This window comes from Grammomys surdaster, unplaced genomic scaffold (assembly GCF_004785775.1).
Source record: "Grammomys surdaster isolate TR1022 unplaced genomic scaffold, NIH_TR_1.0 138, whole genome shotgun sequence".
Taxonomy (NCBI): domain Eukaryota; kingdom Metazoa; phylum Chordata; class Mammalia; order Rodentia; family Muridae; genus Grammomys; species Grammomys surdaster.
The window spans coordinates 2,731,757-2,751,056 of record NW_021604596.1 but is presented as its reverse complement, the minus strand read 5'-3'; the positions used below and the strand labels follow the sequence as shown (position 1 = coordinate 2,751,056).

At 44.9% G+C, this 19,300-nt stretch overlaps 1 protein-coding gene across 1 annotated transcript; it reads right to left on the bottom strand.

The window, feature by feature from the left end:
- Positions 1 to 272: 272 nt before the first annotated feature.
- Positions 273 to 11,019, bottom strand: Mtnr1b (melatonin receptor 1B). The gene is made up of 2 exons (XM_028763444.1): positions 10,698 to 11,019; positions 273 to 1,195 (listed from the first exon to the last, which is right to left on the bottom strand). The coding sequence occupies exons 1-2, from the start codon at positions 10,918 to 10,920 to the stop codon at positions 324 to 326; spliced, it is 1,095 nt and encodes a 364-aa protein (XP_028619277.1). The 5' UTR covers positions 10,921 to 11,019; the 3' UTR covers positions 273 to 323.
- Between the last annotated feature and the right edge of the window lie 8,281 nt (positions 11,020 to 19,300).

The following is a 19,300-nucleotide window of genomic DNA, read 5'->3' as shown; positions in this document are numbered from 1 at the left end:
CCTTCAGTACTGCAGATTTTGATCTTTTAGCCCAGATAATCAAAAGAGATCTCTTTCCCCTGGCTCTTAAGGAAGGGGCAACATTAGTACCAGGTCAAGGTGGCAGGAAAAAATGACTTCTCATGGGTAGGGCTTGACTTCTGCCCCAGCCAATTGGAATCCAGTGCCCAGTCTTCCACTAGGAGTGTCCGCAGGTTTGCACTGGTGGTCACTTGAGTTTACCAGTTGTGGGATGCAGTGTGAGCAGGCGGCTGCACAGCACTGACGGTAACTCCACTCGGCTCACTTCAGTTTGGCTGCTAGGTCCACTGACCTGATGCAGGCTAGAGAGTACCTTCCTGGACAGGCGTGACAGCCCTGGCAGCAGGTGGCGTCGGGCCCTGCAACTCCTCAGTAAAGCAGCGTTTGGAAGCCTCATGGAAGCAGCGCCCAGCATTCCAGAGGGCCGAGAGGATCTTCTTGTACTCCCTGCGGAAGTTCTGGTTCAGAAGCCCATAAACAATGGCGTTAAGGCAGCTGTTGAAGTAAGCTAGGAAGTAACTGGTGACAAAGAGCCCTTCTGGGACCTGGAGAGCCATTGCCTCTGGATTGATGGCCACTGCAAGGCCAATGCAGTTGAGGGGGGCCCAGCATATGGCGAAAACCACAAACACTACGAACATGGTTAGGAAACTGCGCAGGTCACCGGGTCTCAGGCGCAGCTTCCTCTCAGCCTTGGCCTTCCTTCGGGCCTGGAGCACCAGTATCCAGATTCTCAGATAGCAGAAGGACACCACAGAGATTGGAAGGAAGAAGTGGATGGCCACTACAGCCGCAGTGTACTGGGTGCTGGCTGTCTGGATGAAGGTGCAGGAATAGATGCGTGGGTCATACTCCAAAGACCCCACAAAGAAATTGGGCACCAAGGCCACCAGGGTGAGGACCCAGACGAGGCTGATGTAGACAGGAGCATGCCAGTGACTGCAGACCCGGTGGTAGGTTGCACTGTGACAGATGCACCAGTAGCGGTTGATGGCAATGGCCGTGATGTTGAAGACAGAGCCAATGACACTCAGGCCCATCACAAAGGCGCTGGCCTTGCAGTGGGCCTCCCCAAGGGCCCAGCCATCATGGATAATGGCCACAAGTATCAGTGGGTAAGGGTACAAGGCTACCACCAGGTCAGCCAAGGCCAGACTCACCACAAACAAATTACCTGAGGCAGGAAACACAGATCGGTAGTCAGTAGGGGCCCCGCAACTCCCTATCATACCTTTGGGTGACGAGGGCCATAGCTCAGTGGGTAAAATGCTTGTAACTCAAGCATGAGGACCGGAGTTTCATAGAACTCACACTTTAAAAAGAAAAGTCAGGCATAGAGATAATTCTTAAAATTCCAGGGAAAGATAGGCAGATCCCTGGGGCTCACCCACTAGCCAGTCTAGCCTAATCAGTGAGTTCCACATTAATAAGAGATCCTATCTGAAAATATAAAGTAGATGGTACCTGAGAATACAGGAATGATACCCAAGGTTTATCTCTGTCTTCAATACCCATACTTACTTTTACGTGCATACACACACACACACACACACATTACACAGATATGCACACAATTTGTCTTTCTCTGAACCACTTTCATCAGCACAGAAAGTGGAAATCAAATGTCATTTAGAGACAAAATTGAGGGCTCAAGTTGCATCGGTGCTTGTCTACTCAGGTTCTCATGGGCTTCCCTTGGCAACTTGCAGAGCATTGATAGTCATCTTACTTTGTCTCAGATGAGAGCAATGCCCAGTGGAGTGGGTACTCTCAACTGCTCCCAGATCAGACACAAAGATATGGTGTCCTGGTTGTTTTTTGTCAACTTGATATAAACCTAGACATATCTGGGTAAAGGGAATCTTAATTGAGAAAATGCTTCTATGAGATTGGTCTACAGGCAAGGGATATTTCCTTGGTTCATGAGTGACGTGTGAGGGTCCAGCAAGAGCAGGCTGTGAACAGAGATTGGGGGAACAGCCACACAATGACTGCCCTACTTGAGACCCATCCCATGTGAGAGAGCCAACCCTGACACTATTAATAATACTCTGCTATGCTTGCAGACAGGAGCCTAGCATAACTGTCTTCTGAGAGGTTTAATCTATCAGCAGACAGAGGCAGATGCAGAGACCCACAGCCAACATCAGACAGAGCTCAGGAGTCTTGTGTAAGGTGGCGAATAGAAGTAACAAATTGGAGAGGTCAAGGATACCAAGAAGACCCACAGAGTCATATAACCTGGGACCATGGGGGTTCACAGAGACTGGGACACCAACCAGGAAGCATACAGGAGCTGGATCTACAACCCCTACATATCTGTTGCAAATGTGCAGCTTGATCTTCATGTGGTTCCACTAATAAGTGGAGTGGGGTCTGTCTCTGTCTCTGTCATTGGATCTCCTTTCTCCCTACTTGGACTGCTTGGTTGGGCCTTACGAAGATAGGATGTGCCTAGACCTGTTGGAACTAGATACCACAGGGTAGGGTGTTGCCCAAGGGGGACTCTCCTTCTCTTAGGAGAAGGGCTGGGTGCAATGGAGTGTAAGAGTGGGACTGGGAACAGAGGAGTCAGGGGCTTGTGATCAGGATATAAAGTGAATAAAAAATAATTTAAAAAATGTTTAAATAAATAAGTGAGCAAGCAAACCAAAAAAAAAAGAAAGAAAGAAAAAGAAAGAAAGAGAGGAAGAAAGAAAAAAAGAAAGAAAGAAAGAGAGGAAGGAAGAAAGGAAGAAAGGGAGGCAGGAAGAAGGAAAAGCAAGCAGGCTGAGCCATGGGGAGCAAGCCAGACAGTTAGCAGCATTCCTCCATGGTTTCTGCTGTAGTTCCTGAGTCCAGATTCCTACCTTCAGTTTCTGCTTTGATGTCCCTTCATAAAAGAACTGTGATCAGAACATGGGATCTAAAATAAACCCTTTTCTGCCCACGTTGTTTTTGGTTATAGCATTTTATCACAGAAGAAAAAACCCTAAGACACACAGAGACCCAACTGTTCTCCTCTTGTCTCAAAGCACTGGAGGAACAGAGTGGCAGTGATTCCGCCTTTGCCTGCACATTCTCTGGTTTTCTGAGCTATCTCCTCTGAATGGAGGCCTTCTCAGTGTCATCAACCCAACCAGCCAGGGCCCAAGGAAGCCACATAGTCATCCAGGAACCTAGCTTGAAGGTCATCCTCTGTTCCTCCAGCTTTGCTGTCTGAGAACATCATCGCACTGTAAGCAAAGCACCAGGAACGGGAAGGGTTTCAACAGGAAGCTGAGGGCATGAGTAGTTTTCTTCCCTAACACAACAACACCCTCCTCCCTCAACCAAGCCCTGTGTCTTCTGAGCATTTGCTGTATGCTCAAAAGATCAAATGGCAGCAGACTGTCCATGGGAGGGATTTCTCAGTGACACAATACACAAAGGACATAGTCTTTTCAATTTTCTGGTCATGTGACAAAATGCATCCTGCTAGTTGTTGGACAGAGGAATGCAGTGTGAAGGTAGAATGAATTCATAGAAGGAACTTCAAGTTGTCCAGGATGCAGATACTTCAACCTGCCACCAAATTGGTCCTCATTCTATACCTCCATCCCCCATCTGCCCTCATCCTACAGAGGGCCCAGCTAGGGTCCAGAGCATTAGAGAAGGAAGAGGACAGACTGAGGTCTAAAAAAATCATCGGTGTCTACAGCCACACAGTCAGAAATTCACCTGTCAGACCTTCACAGGAAGCAGACTCCATTTGCATGTGTTAAAACACAGGGCTGAGAAAGGGCTGGCTCCAGCCTGCTCTGGTCCCCACAATATATGCTCTGGTCCCCACACCCTATCAGAAGCCTCAGTAGTAGAGACTTTGGAAGGGCTTATTTTCACCTCAAAATTCCAGGTCAGGCCAGGTCAGAATGGAGAGAAAAGAAGTTCCACAACACTACGGAAGTTCTTAGGACCTCGGTGGCTGCACTGGCATCAGTGCCAGGGCAGGATCTAAGAGGCCAGGGCTATGACAGGATGGTAAAGGGTGAATCCTGGCAAGGAGCATGGTGTGAGAGGGAGCATGGTGCTAGAGTCTAAGCACACAGGGAAGATGTCTAGGGATGATGTATTCTGCATAGGCTGCTGGGAGGAAGGGGCAGGAGTTCATCTTACTCTGTTATTTAAGGGTTTTGCTTATTTTGTGGGCTAAAACTCCCATGTCCTTTCCAGTTGTTACTACAAGGCGAGAAGTGCACAACTGAGGGCCGGTGTGGCATGTTGGGGAGGTCTGGTTGGTGTCTTTGAGATTTATTCTCAGTCTTGGTGGATATGATCACTGTCAGCAGCCCCTGGCTTTCTGGTTGCAACATTTCAATGGACAACCTGACCAATTTAGAATCTCCTCACAGATAGACACATCTCCAGGTGTGTCTTGAGGGTGTTTCTAGATTAGGGTGACTGAGCAGGGAAGACACACCCTGAACATGGGTGGCACCGTCCCCTCAGCTCGGATCATAGACTGAATGGGAGAGAAGGCAGCATTCACCACTCTCCATGTCCTGGCTGCGACTGCAGTGTGATTGTCTGTCATGGCATTGCCACTATGCCTTCTCCACCTCCATGAGCTGCACTCTCAGTCAGTGAGTCAAACCTTTTCTTCCCCAGGTTGCCAGTGTCTGGTGTTTTGTCCCAGGAATTAGAAAAGCTGCTGCTGCATTGGCTCAAGCTGTACTGAGTTCCCAGAAAGCAGGGACCCCATTTCTTGACTTCAGCTTAGGATCACAACTAAGTTCTGTTCTGGGATTTTAAGGCTCCTTTAGAAGTTTGGAGGAGGTGCTGGAGGTTAGAGCTGCCTGAGATGGATTTAATTCTGCTAATTTCTGGTTACAGGCATTTGGACAATTATTGAACCTTCTCTGTGACCTCTTCACCCGTCCCCCCTTCTACTGGAGATCACCCTACACACTAAGTGTTGTTTTGTAAAGAACATTTTCTTTCACCAACATAGGAAGGTTGGTTGCTACAGGTCTGGACAGTTTCAGGATGGACAGCAAACGCTCTTGGCCTGTACAAACGTGAGCAGAAAACGTCAAAACTGCCTGGAAGCTGGTGCCAGCTCTACCAGCTGTTTCCCTGGGAAAGCTAAGGCAAGCACTGCTGTGTTAATGTGGCTTGTTCCCTAATAATGCCCAAGAGGCTGCAAACAGCTTGTAAATAGCGAGCAGAACGCATTAGCTCCACGTGGAAAGTGACTCAATTACTCTCCCCTATTAAGCCTGCTGTTCCTAAAAGGTTGAAATCCACCAATCCCTGCTGGAGAGTCATCCGCCCAGTGGCCCAACTGTCTCCTATCTTTCTTGGCACGAGTCCCAATTAGGTGACTACAGATCTTATGGTGTCGCCCATCTGTGAGATGCTGGGATGCTGGTGTCTCTCTGATGAGATTCAGGAGGAGACCCCTGCTACATCCACTTCCTCGCCACACAGGTGAGAAATCAATCAGCCAGCATGCAGCTCTGCTCCTCACCTTGTGCAATGGCTTATAATGAACATTCATATACAAGTCTTGGAGCGACTCATTCTGCCTGCCTCTGTCAGACAAGGTACGCCAGTGGGAAGGGGATGCCACAACAGGGTTGTATTCTTTGAAGTAGAACCCCTCCACTATTCACAGACAAAGCACATGTCCCACTACAGTACTTTCTTATCCTGTCTCCTTTCCAAGAATTCTGTATCTGAGGAGGAGGTCAGTGCTATGTTGTCTAGTCTTCATCAGATAGAGCTCTGAAAAGCAAAGCAACCTCCACTCCTAGCCTCTTTGTTCACCTCCTGAAATCTGCAGAGTTTACTTGTGTTTAAAAATGACCTTTGGCAATGAGCTTCAAGTCAGTCATTTATTTGACAGGTACCCATCAGAGTCTCCTCATAGCAGTTCTGACTGTGCTAGGGGCTTAGGGATGGGTGGTGAGCAACCCAAGGGCATCCATTCCCTCACAGAAAAGACAGTCAATGAACAAAAGCATGGGACAGTGAGAGATGCCCACAGATGGCTATGCTTGCGAGGTTAACCATCTTCAGATTGGTCTCCCTCCATTATTTATCTAAATAGACTGTACATTATGCTCTCTCTCATATACAGAATGGGTACGACACGCTCAGAGAAAGACCTGTCATGATGTACCAACACAGAAGAACACTGGCCAAGGTAGTCCATGCCAGAGCAAGGAGGTTGGAAGGGTAGAAGTTTCCAAGTCAGACAAGACAAAGGGATGGTGCTAGTCAGGCAGAACGTTTCCCAAAACCCCTTTAACAAGATTGCCTCCATCCAAGAATGGCAGTGCATCTCAAATAGGATTTTACCATGAAAGATTATTAGCCATAGTGATGTCAACATGAATTGCATGAAGCATTCTAATAACTTTTTGGGTGTAAGCAATTTTGAAAAGACTGAACAAATACTTTAGTAATAAGTTGGTTTCTTTACAAGTACCAAAGCAATAGATGAATTTATGGTAATGTCTTAATTAGATTCTCAAATTCCTGGAGGGCAGAAATTGTTTTCTTTCAAAGTCCTATTTTTTAAGAAAAACCTTGGGGTGTCAAGATGACTCCTAGAAAGGCTGAGATATAACTGTTTTTGCTTTGGTTAAATGAATTAATAGTGTACTGGAAAACACCAAAAATGATATTTCTAAACTTTAAAGAGAGAATACATATTTGAGAGTGTAGGAAGCATGTGTTTGCAAGAATAGCTGATAGAATGTCAGTGAATGTTCTTCCACAATGATGGCAAGAGATCATCTGGGAACCAGGATGAGTGCCATCTTATTACTTTAGCAAATGCAACAGTAACCAGCAGAACATATGTGCTGCCAGACTCTGTGGTGTGCACTCGGTGCTTCTTGTAAAAATCCTGTAAATTTAACCTAGATAAAAGAAAAAGTACCAGGTCATATGAGTCTACAACAGAGAAGGCTAGAGAAAGAACCAGAAGACAAGAAAGCTAGGGGAGAAATAGTTGTCAAGGGTGTAGAATTGATGGTCATCACAAGTGAGGGGGAGAAGTAGGATCCAGCAGAATTCGGCAGTGAGGTCAGCCAGGATATCAGCAAGGTGAATTCTTCTCTTTGCAGGAGAATAAAATGGTGGTCTGTTACCTGTTCTCTCCATCAGCTTTGACTTCAAGGAATGAGAGAGGAGTAATATTTGCATAAGGATATCCATTGGATGAGGGATTTGTAGAATTTTACAATTTTATTAGCTATTTTCTCTTTTCCTATTTTTATTACTGTTATTTTTGTAACTACCTGTTGGTTTTAATATATAAATTTTCATCGAAGAGTACCATGTACATTGGACCCTCTTCTTTCTCCTCTCCTCCCTTCCATTTATCTTCTTCACTTTTCTATCTCTTTCTCAAATGGAGATTTCTGTCTGACACAGGAGAAATACGTAGTCACTGCTTTAATTGCCTTTCTGTTTCTGTGATAAAATAGACAGAGGTCTATTATAGCTTCCACTGCTGAGGTACAGTCTGTTATGGTAGGGAAGACTTGGTAGCAGGGGCTTGAAGCAATGGATCACATTACTAAAGGAGCTGAATGATGGGTTCAGATCACTTTCTTTTTTATTTACTGCCCATGAAATGGAGCCACCCACAGATGGATCTTCCTCCCTCAATTAACCTAATCAAGAAACTCCCTCATGGGTCTGCCCAGAGGTTTGTCTCCTTGATTCTGCCTAGTTTGCAATGTTAACCATCACAATCATGCCAACTACTATTTATGAGTGTTGTTCTTGTCTTTTATCAGTTGTATTGAAAGAACTGAGCATTTGGCTCATGGGTTGAAATAAGATTCCCCATGAGGTAAGACATGAGGTATAGAACCATGTGCCAGGTCTTGATGGGGGTGTATTCTGACACATGTCAAGTTAGTTGATTTAATCCTCCTGGGAACTTCACAGGATGCCCTTACATAATAAGTATTGCTGCTTGTCCTTGCCTGCAATAGTCCTGATGACTAAAGACAATTAAGAAGGTATAAATTTCCCCAAGCATTTGCTTCCTAACTTTTACCTGTTTAGGTATTCACATTTTACACTGTGAATCGCAGATGCCACAATGATGGCAGATGATGTCCTGCAGGACACAGATGTTTTCCGACTGAGTTAACTGATGGGGGAAGGCCCACTTTAAATGTGGGCAGCACCAATCTATGGAGTGAGTCCTAGACCAAATACAAAAAGGCATCTGAGCTGAGACCCAGTATTCACCTCTTCCTGGTTCCTGACTGTGGAGACAATGTGCCCACCCGCCTCAGGCTCCTGCTGCTGGGCCATCCCCAGCACGGTGGACTGTAGCCTCAAAATGAGCCAAAGCAAACCTTTCCTCCCCTATGTTGCTCTTTTCATGTTTTTTTCCCACATCGGTGGAGACATAACTAATAACAATATTGACAGACTGAGGGAACAGAGGAGTACAAAATGTCTGAGGGAAATTGTTCTTGAGGTAAAGATAGCATCTTCAGTTTAAAAATGACCAATGGAGAGTGGATAGGTGCTGACTTTTGAAATGGATGCAGGTTTTCAGAACATTTTGAAATATCACTTTACCATGGTCATTTAGTTTATGTCAATACTATATTAAAAAATGATTGTCACCAATAAAGCCAACAGTCATTAAAAAAAGGGTTGGGCATAAAACACATAGTGAGTACTTGCCTATCATGGATGTGATTCTTTGGCCCATTCCTAACATGTGAATAATAATAATAATAATAAGAAGAAGAAGAAGAAGAAGAAGAAAAGGAGGAGGAGGAGGAGGAGGAAGAGAAAGGAAGGAAGGAAGGAAGGAAGGAAGGAAGGAAGGAAGGAAGGAAGGAAGGAAAAGCAAGTAAGCAAGCACAAACAAACAAGCAAACACTCATTAACCTGCATGACTGTGCTAGTTGCCAGCAGGGCAGGAGTAAATGCTCCTGGATAGCACGTTTATTTGTTTCTCTAGTGCTGGGCACTAGTGCATGGGCAGCAGGGGATGGGAGGAATAGGGTGAAGCAGCAGCAATCTCAAATTCTTCCCAGGCCTGGCTGCACACTCAGGTCTGAAAGGTTTCTTGGGGATGGTGGGGAGCACAGAGTTGGATAGTCCTGCACGGGATGGAAAAGGGGCCTGACCCTTCCTCAGACAAGAAGCAGCGATGACCACTTCTTCAACCGTCTCTCTCATGGCAGACAACCTAAGGGCTGAACAGGCTTCTCTGGGTGCCTGGCATGTCCAGGAGCCAAGTATGAGGACCTGGAGGGCTAGGTACTCTGATCCAGAGGGACAAAGCCTGGGCAGCTGAACACCTGCCTCCCTGTGCAGGAAGTGAATGTTTGAGGCTGCAATGTTAGGGCAGTGTGTGTGTGTGTGTGCGTGTGCGTGTGTGTGTGTGTGTGAGTTATTTTGATATATATATATATATATATATATATATATATATATATCAAGCGTAGTTTTTTTTAACAGGAACTAACTCTTTGCTATTACAGGTTTCTTTTCCAGAGCTACAATGATGTCTTGCACAGTTATTCCAGGAAACATGAGCCCTAGTGACTGGTGCCTGTGTGAGGTTTGTGTTCCCGAGTAATGCTAGGTTTCCCACAGGATGGCTAAAATCTCACACTCTGCTCCTGAATTCTGTTATAGATAAAAATTCTCGGCATCCTCTTTCCCAGAGACATTTATATAATTTAGTAAGAATGGCTTTTGGCAAGAGCCTGGCATCTTAGAGAGGCAGCTTAAAGCTTTTCCGTTGCTTGTTTTCACACCATTTTCCACTTTAGTTAGCCTCAACATGCAAGATAAGGATCAGGAAATTAATCAGTGTGTCACTGAAGTCCCCCTTAGGATCACCTGGTCATACCTCGCAGTGCCCCATCAGGAGGTGAACTTACACACCCTTGCTTCTGGTTTTGCTCTCCTGTAGGGAAAAGTTGAAATTGGAATAGATTGGGAAGGAAAAAGCATTGCCACATAATTTAGCCAGATCATTGCTTAAGTTCTCACAGCAGGTCCCACAGTTTCCCTGTCTTCATTCAGAAAAGCTGATGTTAATGGAGGCCGCGCCTGCCATGTCTAAGTTACACTCTTCCTTGGGATTGGATCTTTTAGTGACTAGATACGTTTTTGATACAGAGCTTGGCAGAATGCTTGCATCTATCCATTTCTCGGGTCCGTACAGGGCCCAGTCTCTTTCAGCTAGGGCTTTTAAATTACCTAGTGTATAAAGTCAGTTTGGCAGGTAGGGGGAGGGCAGTCTGTCATGGAACAGGAGCTTTCATGGCCAAAGGGGGCTCCATCTTGCAGAAACAGTTGAAATACTGTGGGTAGCCTCAGTGTGTATGAAGCTCTATAGCGCTCACATTCTGCCACAAACGAGTGCTCAAGAAAAGCGTAGCTCAATTCACATTGATATTAGTGTGTCAAGTGTGTCCTGGGTAGCTAGAGGCCAGTTCCAGGCTAACTTAGCAGCAGAAAACCAGAACTTCCCCTAACTTCTTCAAAGAACCAGTCTGGGATTGGATGAATGAATGGAAAGAGACACCTGCTACTGAGGCTAGAACAGGGACACGTGGGGACCCGGTGTATGTGGAGGTGTTAAGGATCTAAGGTTCAGAGTTCCAACCAGTGGCAGGGCATGGTGGGATCCCAGCCTCAAAGAAGCTGACACTCACCTGCGTTCCGCAGCTTGCGGTTCCTGAGCACTGAGAGGATGACAAGCAGGTTCCCCACGAAGTCCACGGCTGTGGTGACAACGACTACTGTAGATAGCATGGGAGCCACCCAGGGTGCCCGGGGAGTCCCAGTGGACTCCGCTCCCGCTGACCGGGACCAACTAGGGCGCGCTGCCAGCCCGCTGGCCTCGCAGCAGTTGACAGCGGAGTTGTTCTCAGGCATCAGGACGCTGCCGCCTGGGATAGAGGCACAAGGTGCACACTGCTTGGGGCGCTCCCACTATCCCCTCCCCGCCCAGCAAGTGCTGAGAAGAGGCTGTGGGGAGGGACCTAGAGGAGACAATTAATTGAACGTGGGCAGAGGGGCGGAGAGAAACAAAAGATCCAGACAAGGAAGAGGCTCAGGTGTTGGAGAGAGGAATGCGTCCCTCAGTGGCGCATTCAGGAACAGCGCTGCAGCCTCTCTGCGCTGCTGCCAGAGATCAGTCAATGTTTGGCCCATCTTAGGTTGCCTACCAGTGTCTAGCCCACCTTAGGTGGCCTATTTGGTAAGACCTGTGCCCCTAAAAACCAGGGATAGCTAGATCCTATTCATTTGGTGACACCCTTCTTTGTGGACTGAAGCAGGTGCTGGTGGTTCGAACTGTCTGATCATCAGAAGGATGGGGTTTGAGACCCCCTCTGCCAGGAGCTGTTGCTCTAAAGAGCGGACGACTCCTGAGGAGTGGGGATCAACCCCACAACTATGAAGCCAATAGTGCTGAGCTCCCAGAGGTGACAGGGAAGGTATCCAGTAGCCACGTGTTGTGTATTGTGAATGACCATGAGGTTAGTGCTTTAAAACAAATAATTTTAAAAATACGTGTGTGGATATTGGTTTAAGAATGGCGCTTACATGAGTCCATGGTCCACGGTGGAGGTTATTATAATGTGGGCTTTGGGAAGGGCAAGAAGATCAGAGAAGCGTGAGCACAGGATGTAAGGAAATTTGGCCACTGGGCATTTATAATGTTCCCTGATCTCGCTTGTGCCCTTTGTGTTGGCCCCACTAGAACCACTAACACCAAATGACCAGAAAAACTGAGTTTATCAAGAGACTGCAAATGGAATCTCATATTGCCCCAAGGACAAGGAAAATGAGGTAGGGTTTTAAGATAGGTGCCTGTGCCTGCCTTACACAGTTAAACCTATGTCCGCTATCAAAGGATGGACAGTTGAGATATAGCAGAAATTCAGAATGAAACTCAATCAACGTGAAAACAAAAGGCTATATTTTCCAAGCCACTTATCCCACATTCTCCACAGCAGCTTTGTGTGCATCAGGCCAAACCCAAAACAGAGCAGACCTCTACCAACAGAAACGTGGGAGAGTCAACTTCACACACTGGGATAAAAACTTATAAACACAATTGCAAGGATTAATCTCAAAAGAACAACAGGATGCCAGAGGTGGAACCCATGTATATCGAACACACACATACACACATGCACACGCACACGCACACGCACACGCCCCTTCACATGCACATGTGTATTAGGTGGAATAAAAGAAGGTAGTATAATCCAAATGCTATGCATATAGAAAGTATATAGTATTTTGTTCAATTCATGAGGTCTAACATTTGTCTGCGATAGATCTTAGTTCATCTGATAGAATTCAGAACTAGCTTGATGACAGAGATTTAGTTAATTAAGTAATTAATCTGGCAGTTCTGAAGCTCCAAATCTTGTAATGGTTGGTGAGCATTCTACTGCCAAGCTACAGCCTCAGCTCTGAAATGTTACTTTTGTGCATTTGACTTTATATCCGTCCTTCTCTTCCTAGAAATCAACAGAAAAAAGGCAGAGGAAGGAGGGCTATGAGGACAGAGAGAGACACTGTGCTTCTGGTGAGGTGAGCACGTCTTCATCCTGGGAGGGATCATGTTGTGAAGAGAGGTGGAATTTCTCCTGGGCACAGAGAAGACTGAAGCCATGTGCAAATTCAGAAGGGCGGCTTCTAAACTGGAGGGAGAGTTTGGGCTCCTTTCAGATTCTCTATTTTTCGGGAGTTCAAGGCTACCTCATAAACCAGGCTTGGGGATGGGGTGAAGGTTCAAATACTGGAGAAGATATGAAATGATACTTCAGAGAGTGAAAAGTCTCCCTAGGAGGCTCATCAGGCATGTCAGGAACATGAGTGTGCCTGTGAATGACTTTAAACTCACCCGGCCACTTGATGAGTATCAATCAGCAAACCAGAGCTGCTCAGGAGAGAGGGAGACTTGGCATGGACTGTTCTAGTTGGAGAAAAAAGTAATGTCATGGGAGTTGTTTTATTTTAAAAGCAAATGCTTTGAGATGAGATGCCACCTCATTTTCTGTCTTAGAGTGTTGGGTATTGAACTCAGAGCCTTGTGCTTATAAGTATGACTACTCTATTGAGCTATGAAAAGCAGCCTGGAAAACAGATTTATGTAGTGTATAGGCTCTTGTTGGAAATGTTCTGAGGATGCTTATGGTGTTTGTACCTGGACGAAGGCAGAAAAAAATGGCCTTAGAGATGAGAAAGTCTGAAATAGGGCTGTAGTTTGGTGGGATGCTGAGGCCCTGCCTCAGCATAAGGAGGGTCTCAAAAAGGTGGAAAGTGGACCAGTGCTGATTCAATGGTGACTTGGAGACAGTAGTAGATGCAAGCTGCTAGTTCAAGTACTCTTTCTGTTCACTGACGATTCTTTATTCTTCATCTGAATCGCAATTCATTCAGAGAGAGCCTGAACACAGTCTTTTATTTACTAAAGCTACACAGTCAAGGATTTGATCATTGTTAATAATCATCAAGAATTCTTAGATTTACATAAACTCTATGAGAACTCAATCAATAGTCCTAGCCCCCATTTCCTTAGAGCAGAACCAAGAACAAAGCACATTTCCTTATAGATACACACAGCTTGTTCTTTATGGGTAGCTGGCCACAGCTCTTCCAGTTTTCTGGTACAGTAGACAGCAGTCTTTAGTAACCGCTTCCGTGTAAGAATAGAAAAATGACAAACTACTAAAACTAAAATGATTCCTTAAACACAGTTTTGAACTTAGGTAAGTAAAACTGTAAAACAGCTCTCTCTAATATCTTTCCAGGCATTGTTATCTCCAATTCTTCAATCAGCTAGAAAAACAGAGCACTAACTTTTTATATGCTTCTACGTCATCTTTAAATTCTCTAATCTTCATTCCCTCATCCTAGCAATTCCATAGCTTCATGTGCTCTCCTTCTGATACTATTTATTCCTAAATCATATATAAATTCCTATTTTTCTACCCATACCCTTTCTTCTTGAGATCACTCTAACTCTCTATCCTTGATGTCTCTGAATTCATCCTGGCTAAGCAATGCAGCAGTCATGGGGCCGGAGGGTTCACGTGCTTCCTCATGATTCTAAATTCAAGGCCAAGTTTGCCAATGAACAGCTTTACAAAAAGGAGCATGTGGACTTTTATGGCCCTTAGGATTATATTGTCTAGATCCTTTTCCATGACCCTGCAGGCTAAGCAGAGGGCCTGCTCCTCGTCCTCCACAGCCTCTTGACCTTCTCCATTCCTCATTCCTGAGAACTGCATCTGTTTCATTTACTATGTCATGACAGGCTCTGAGTAATGGGAAAGTATATCCACCAGGAATATTGAAAGTAGTGTAGTAAAGACAGTTGACAAAGATCAACTTTGGGGCAACAGAAACCATCAGCACACATTGGGATCATGGGATCAATGACCTGGAGATGCTCCAGGGGCAGGAACTATGTCACACTTCCCCTTAGGCAGCTATGTCAGACCCAGCAGTGTGAGAGTTCTAGCATGCATGAGGCTCAGTGTTCTAGCACTGCATGAAGAAGAAGAGGAAGAAAAAGAAGAGGAAAGAGGAGAAGGAGAGGGAGGAGAGGAGGAGAAGAATGAGACAGAGAAGAAAAGAGAACGAGGAGGAGTAGGAGGAGGAGCTGGGGTAGCAGGGGAAAAAGAAAGGTGAAGGGGAGGAGGAGGGAACAGGAGATACAGCTGCAACAAGACAGAGTGAAGGTCAGCTTTCACAGGGAGAGGCAATGGGCACAGCATCTCTCTCACCCACATGCGTACAGTGAGGTTCCTCTGTCTTTTAGCAGAATACATAGCACTGGGCAAGTGCAATACCAGCTATGCTGCCTCTATTCAAACATACGCTAATACTAACATTTGGCTAATAGATTGTGAAGCACAGGAATCAGCCCTGTGCCATCCTGGAATATAATTTTTGACCTTGCCTCCATGCACAGTAGTATGTCCAGACCTTTGGAATCAGGGAACTTGAAGTCAGTGTAGCATCCAGACAGCTGGCTTCCCTAGGTCTTGAAGGCACAGGGTAACTGTAAAGTCAATTAAACATCAAAACTAAGTACACTTATATGCTTCAACAGTTTTTATTCATATCATTTTAAAAAGCTCTGTTCACTGTTTTTATTTATGTATTTGTGTGTGAAAACTGAGTGGGTTTATTGGTACCATATATTTGAAGATTTGGGGAGTCCAAAGGTGGTTGGATTCCCTGGAACTGGAGTTACAGGTGTTCCTGAGCTCCCTGGTGCTGGAAAATGAAGCCAGGTCCTCTGAGAGATTAGTAGCACTTTTGAGAATCATGCTTTCTCTCAGGCTTCTCTCTTTACATTTTCCTGAGTGCTTTAAAAACTTCTATCTGCACATAAAGACGGGTGTGGTGGCACACTTCTATAATCCTGTCATTTCAAAAGTTGGGAAGTCTGAGGCTAGCCTGGGCTACCAGGTAAGACTTTGTTTGGAAGATAAAAACAAACCACCACAATTTCCTATGCCTTCACATAGGTGGTGTTACTGCTCTATTGCTCTGATGAAACATCATGACCAAATGCAAGGTGAGGAGGAAAGGGTTTATTTGGCTTACACTTCCACATTGTAGTCCATCATTGAAGGAAGTCAGGACAGGAACTCAAACAGGTCAGGAACCTGGAGACAGGAGCTGATACAGAGGCCTTAGAGGGGTGCTGCTTACTGGCTTTTTCATCATGGCTTGCTCAACTTGCTTTCTCACAAAAGCCAAGACCACCAGCCCAGGCCTGGAACTACCCACAATGGGCTGGGCCCTCCTCCAGCAATTGTTAATTAAGAAAATACCTTATAGCTAGATCTTATGGAGGCATTTTCTCAATTGAGGTTTCCTCTCTTCAGATGATCCTTGACTATTTCAAGTTGGTATAAACCTAGCTAGCCTTATGGTTGCCTTATAGAAGAAAGCACACAATGGGGGCCTTGCTTATAGTTTCCAAACCATCATGGCAGAAGGCACAGGCACAGGCAGGCATGACACTGGTAGCTGAGAGCACACGTGTGATCTGTAAGTTGCAAGGACATGGAGTAGAGAAGGCTGAGCCTGGTGTGGGCTTTAAAATCTTTAAAATCCCACTCCCCAGTGTCATACCTCCCCCAAAGCAACACCTCCTAAACCCTTCCAAACAGTTCCTTACTGTGACCCAAGCATTCAAGATTACCAGGAGCTAGAGGAGGGATGAGTCTCTTCTACATGATCATGGAGGGTGTGATAGTAATCAGCTTCCATTCCATGATAGTGGACTCTGTTCAAACCCATAGTACCTGTACCAAAGGCAAAGGCTAATGTAAACTCTAGCGTGTGCATGGCAAGAATGGACCAATATGGTGTCATAGACGGTGCCGGATATCTTACTTGTAGGAACTTGACAGGAAAGTTATGAAACTTTCCTGTATATGAAAACAAGGGCTTTGTGGGAACTGTTCATGTGTTGGTTTAATTTTACTGTGACTCTAAAATAAAGCTCTTTCTAAAAGAAGGGATTTTGTATGGGAGAATGAAAATATCCATGCACTCTCAACCCAATGGAATTTACCCAAACATCGATGAGACTAACTAATGTAGATCCAGAGAAGCAGTCCTGATAGGAGGTTGGAGCTCTGGCCTCCAAGCAATGGAGGTGGTGTTCAGACTAATAGAGTGGGTTTCATGCTCAAGGAAGACATGCTATAAGGAGTGATCTCAGAACCTGGGCTAGAGAAGTGGACAGAAAATTGGACCAGAGTCCTCCAGAGTGAAGCTGAGGGCTTTAGACTCATCCCTAGCACAGGGAATCTGCTGAGGGAGTCATTAGATATCTGTAGCCTGTTCTAAAGTCAAGACTCTTGTCAACTTCTTCTCTGCTGTGAGTTTGATGTTAGAAGCTGTGCTCCTAGAAGCTTGGCTCCTAGAGCAGAGATGGTCATAGGCAGAAGAACTCAGAAGAGGTGGAGCCTGTGAGACCTGCTGATGAGGCTGAGCTGAGATGGCTGATGAGGACATAGAAGGCTTTGCCCTTAGAAGGGACGATGTTTGGTCTCATGAGACTACAGTCTTGATCTTGTTTCCTGTGTCACCATGGGATCTATCCTTTCATGTATGTGCCTTCCACTGTAGTACCATGCATCAGAGCCAAGCTGATGGTGAAGCCATGCTTTTGGACATCTAGAAATGTGAACCAAAGAAACTAGATGGACAGAAAATTGACTGTTTGCTTTCCAACTGTCAGACACAACTCTGAGTAATAGATAGGAAGCACTGTCCTTGTTATATTGGGTTAAAATTTACTTTAAGTAATGTTCCTCTAACAAACTCTAAGCTACTTTTAATTATAATAAGCCAAATATTAAGCAATTTAAGTTATATATATATGTATAATTTGTAAATTAACTGTAAAATAATTTACATATAAATTTTTATAATATGTATAGCACATATATTTATACAAGTAAAATAGAGTAAGCATTTAAACTTATTTGTTGAGGCACCCAAGCTAGATAAGAAACAATAATGAGATGACTCAATACTTTGTCCTGGGCCCTCTCTGTGGCTCACAATTCTCCCTTGTCACACACTCTCTTCCCCAGAATGGCAGCCCAAGTTCACAAGGTGCATGGAGCCCTGTTCTTGCTATACAACTAAGAATGGCCTTGAATTCCTGACCTTCCTGTCTTCAACTTCCAGGATTATAGGTGCACATCACAATGTCTGGTTTCTGAGATCCTGGGAATCAAATCCAGGGCTTTGTGCATGGTAGGCAAGCTCTCTAGCAAACAAGCTTTTTCTCTCTCCAAAAAGAGACTCTCTTTTTTCTTTTAGTACATATATAATTGAAATAGACATCACTCTCCTAACTTCCTTCCAACATCTTCCATGTAACCCCATTCTCTAGTTGGTAGCCTATTTTTATCATTATCTATCTACCTCTATCTATCTATCTATCTATCTATCTATCTATCTATCTATCTATCTATCTATCTATCTATCTTCTATCTAATCTATCAACCCAATCTATCATCTATCTATCTATCTATCTATCTATCTATCTATCTATCATCTATCTACCACCTATCTATCTTTGTGTATACATAGATATAACTATAAAGCCTGAGGAGTGAGCTCATGTTCCTGTTTGTATGTATATGACCTCAGGGATGACCACTTTGAATAGACAACAATAAGGTATTTATCTCTGAGAGGCCAATTCTCCTCCCAGCAGCCGTTCGTTGTCTACAGTTCTTTGTCTAGGAGCAGAGCTATCCCAAACATGGATGGTGGATGATCCTTACATGGATGTGGTAACTTCATCCAATTGTATACAAATGCTGTATTCTGATTAAATGGGAGAATCATCAAATAGATGGGAAAAACTCCATCTTTTAAATAAAGTCTTTTCTGTCTAATGAAGTAAGTCATGCAGCAATAAATATGAAAACATGAGTTGTATACCTAAGATAAATTTAAAAAATATATGGCTTCATCCTGAGCCCAGTGTATTTGGACTCAGCCTGCCCACTGGCACCACTTAGGGAGGTCATGTGACCTACACAAGCTGTGTTAGTCTCACATCTGCTGCAACAGTAAAACTGCTCTCCACCCTTCACTCTGCCCCCTCTGTGATTCCCATATTACCCTGTCCACAATGTTCCACCCCTCTGCCGCATGACCCAATGGTCAAAATGGCCTTATTTAATTCAGCTAAGCATCTCGAATTTTTTCAAGAATGCAGCTTGCTTTTGACAAAAGACTTGCACATTAGTATGGGCACCTGTGCCCCCTAGTGGTAGCAAAGGAAAATACAGCTGAACTTGGAAATCTAGGTGGGGTGTGTGTGAAGGGGAGATGAGGTGGTGGTGGTAGTCTAAGGCAACAGTTTCCTTCTCCCTCATCCATTTCAAACAGGAATGCCATGCCATTTGTCTGACCTAGCACTGTGTTTTTAAAATATGGTATGTACTAACTGATAAGTGGATATTACTAAAAAGTACAAAATACCTGTGATACATCCCACAGACCCTAAGAAGTTAAACAAGAAGGAAGGCCCAAGTGAGGATGCTGACCTCTGAGAGGCTCTATCAGCAGCTGACTGAGACAGATACAGATAGTCACAGACCTGAGGTTGGGGACCCCTATGGAAGAATTAGGGAAGGATTGAAGGAACTGAAGGGGATGGCGCCTGCATAGGAAGAGCAACCTTATCAGTTAACCTGGACTCCAGGGAGCTCACAAGAGACTAAGCCACCAACCAAAGAGACTT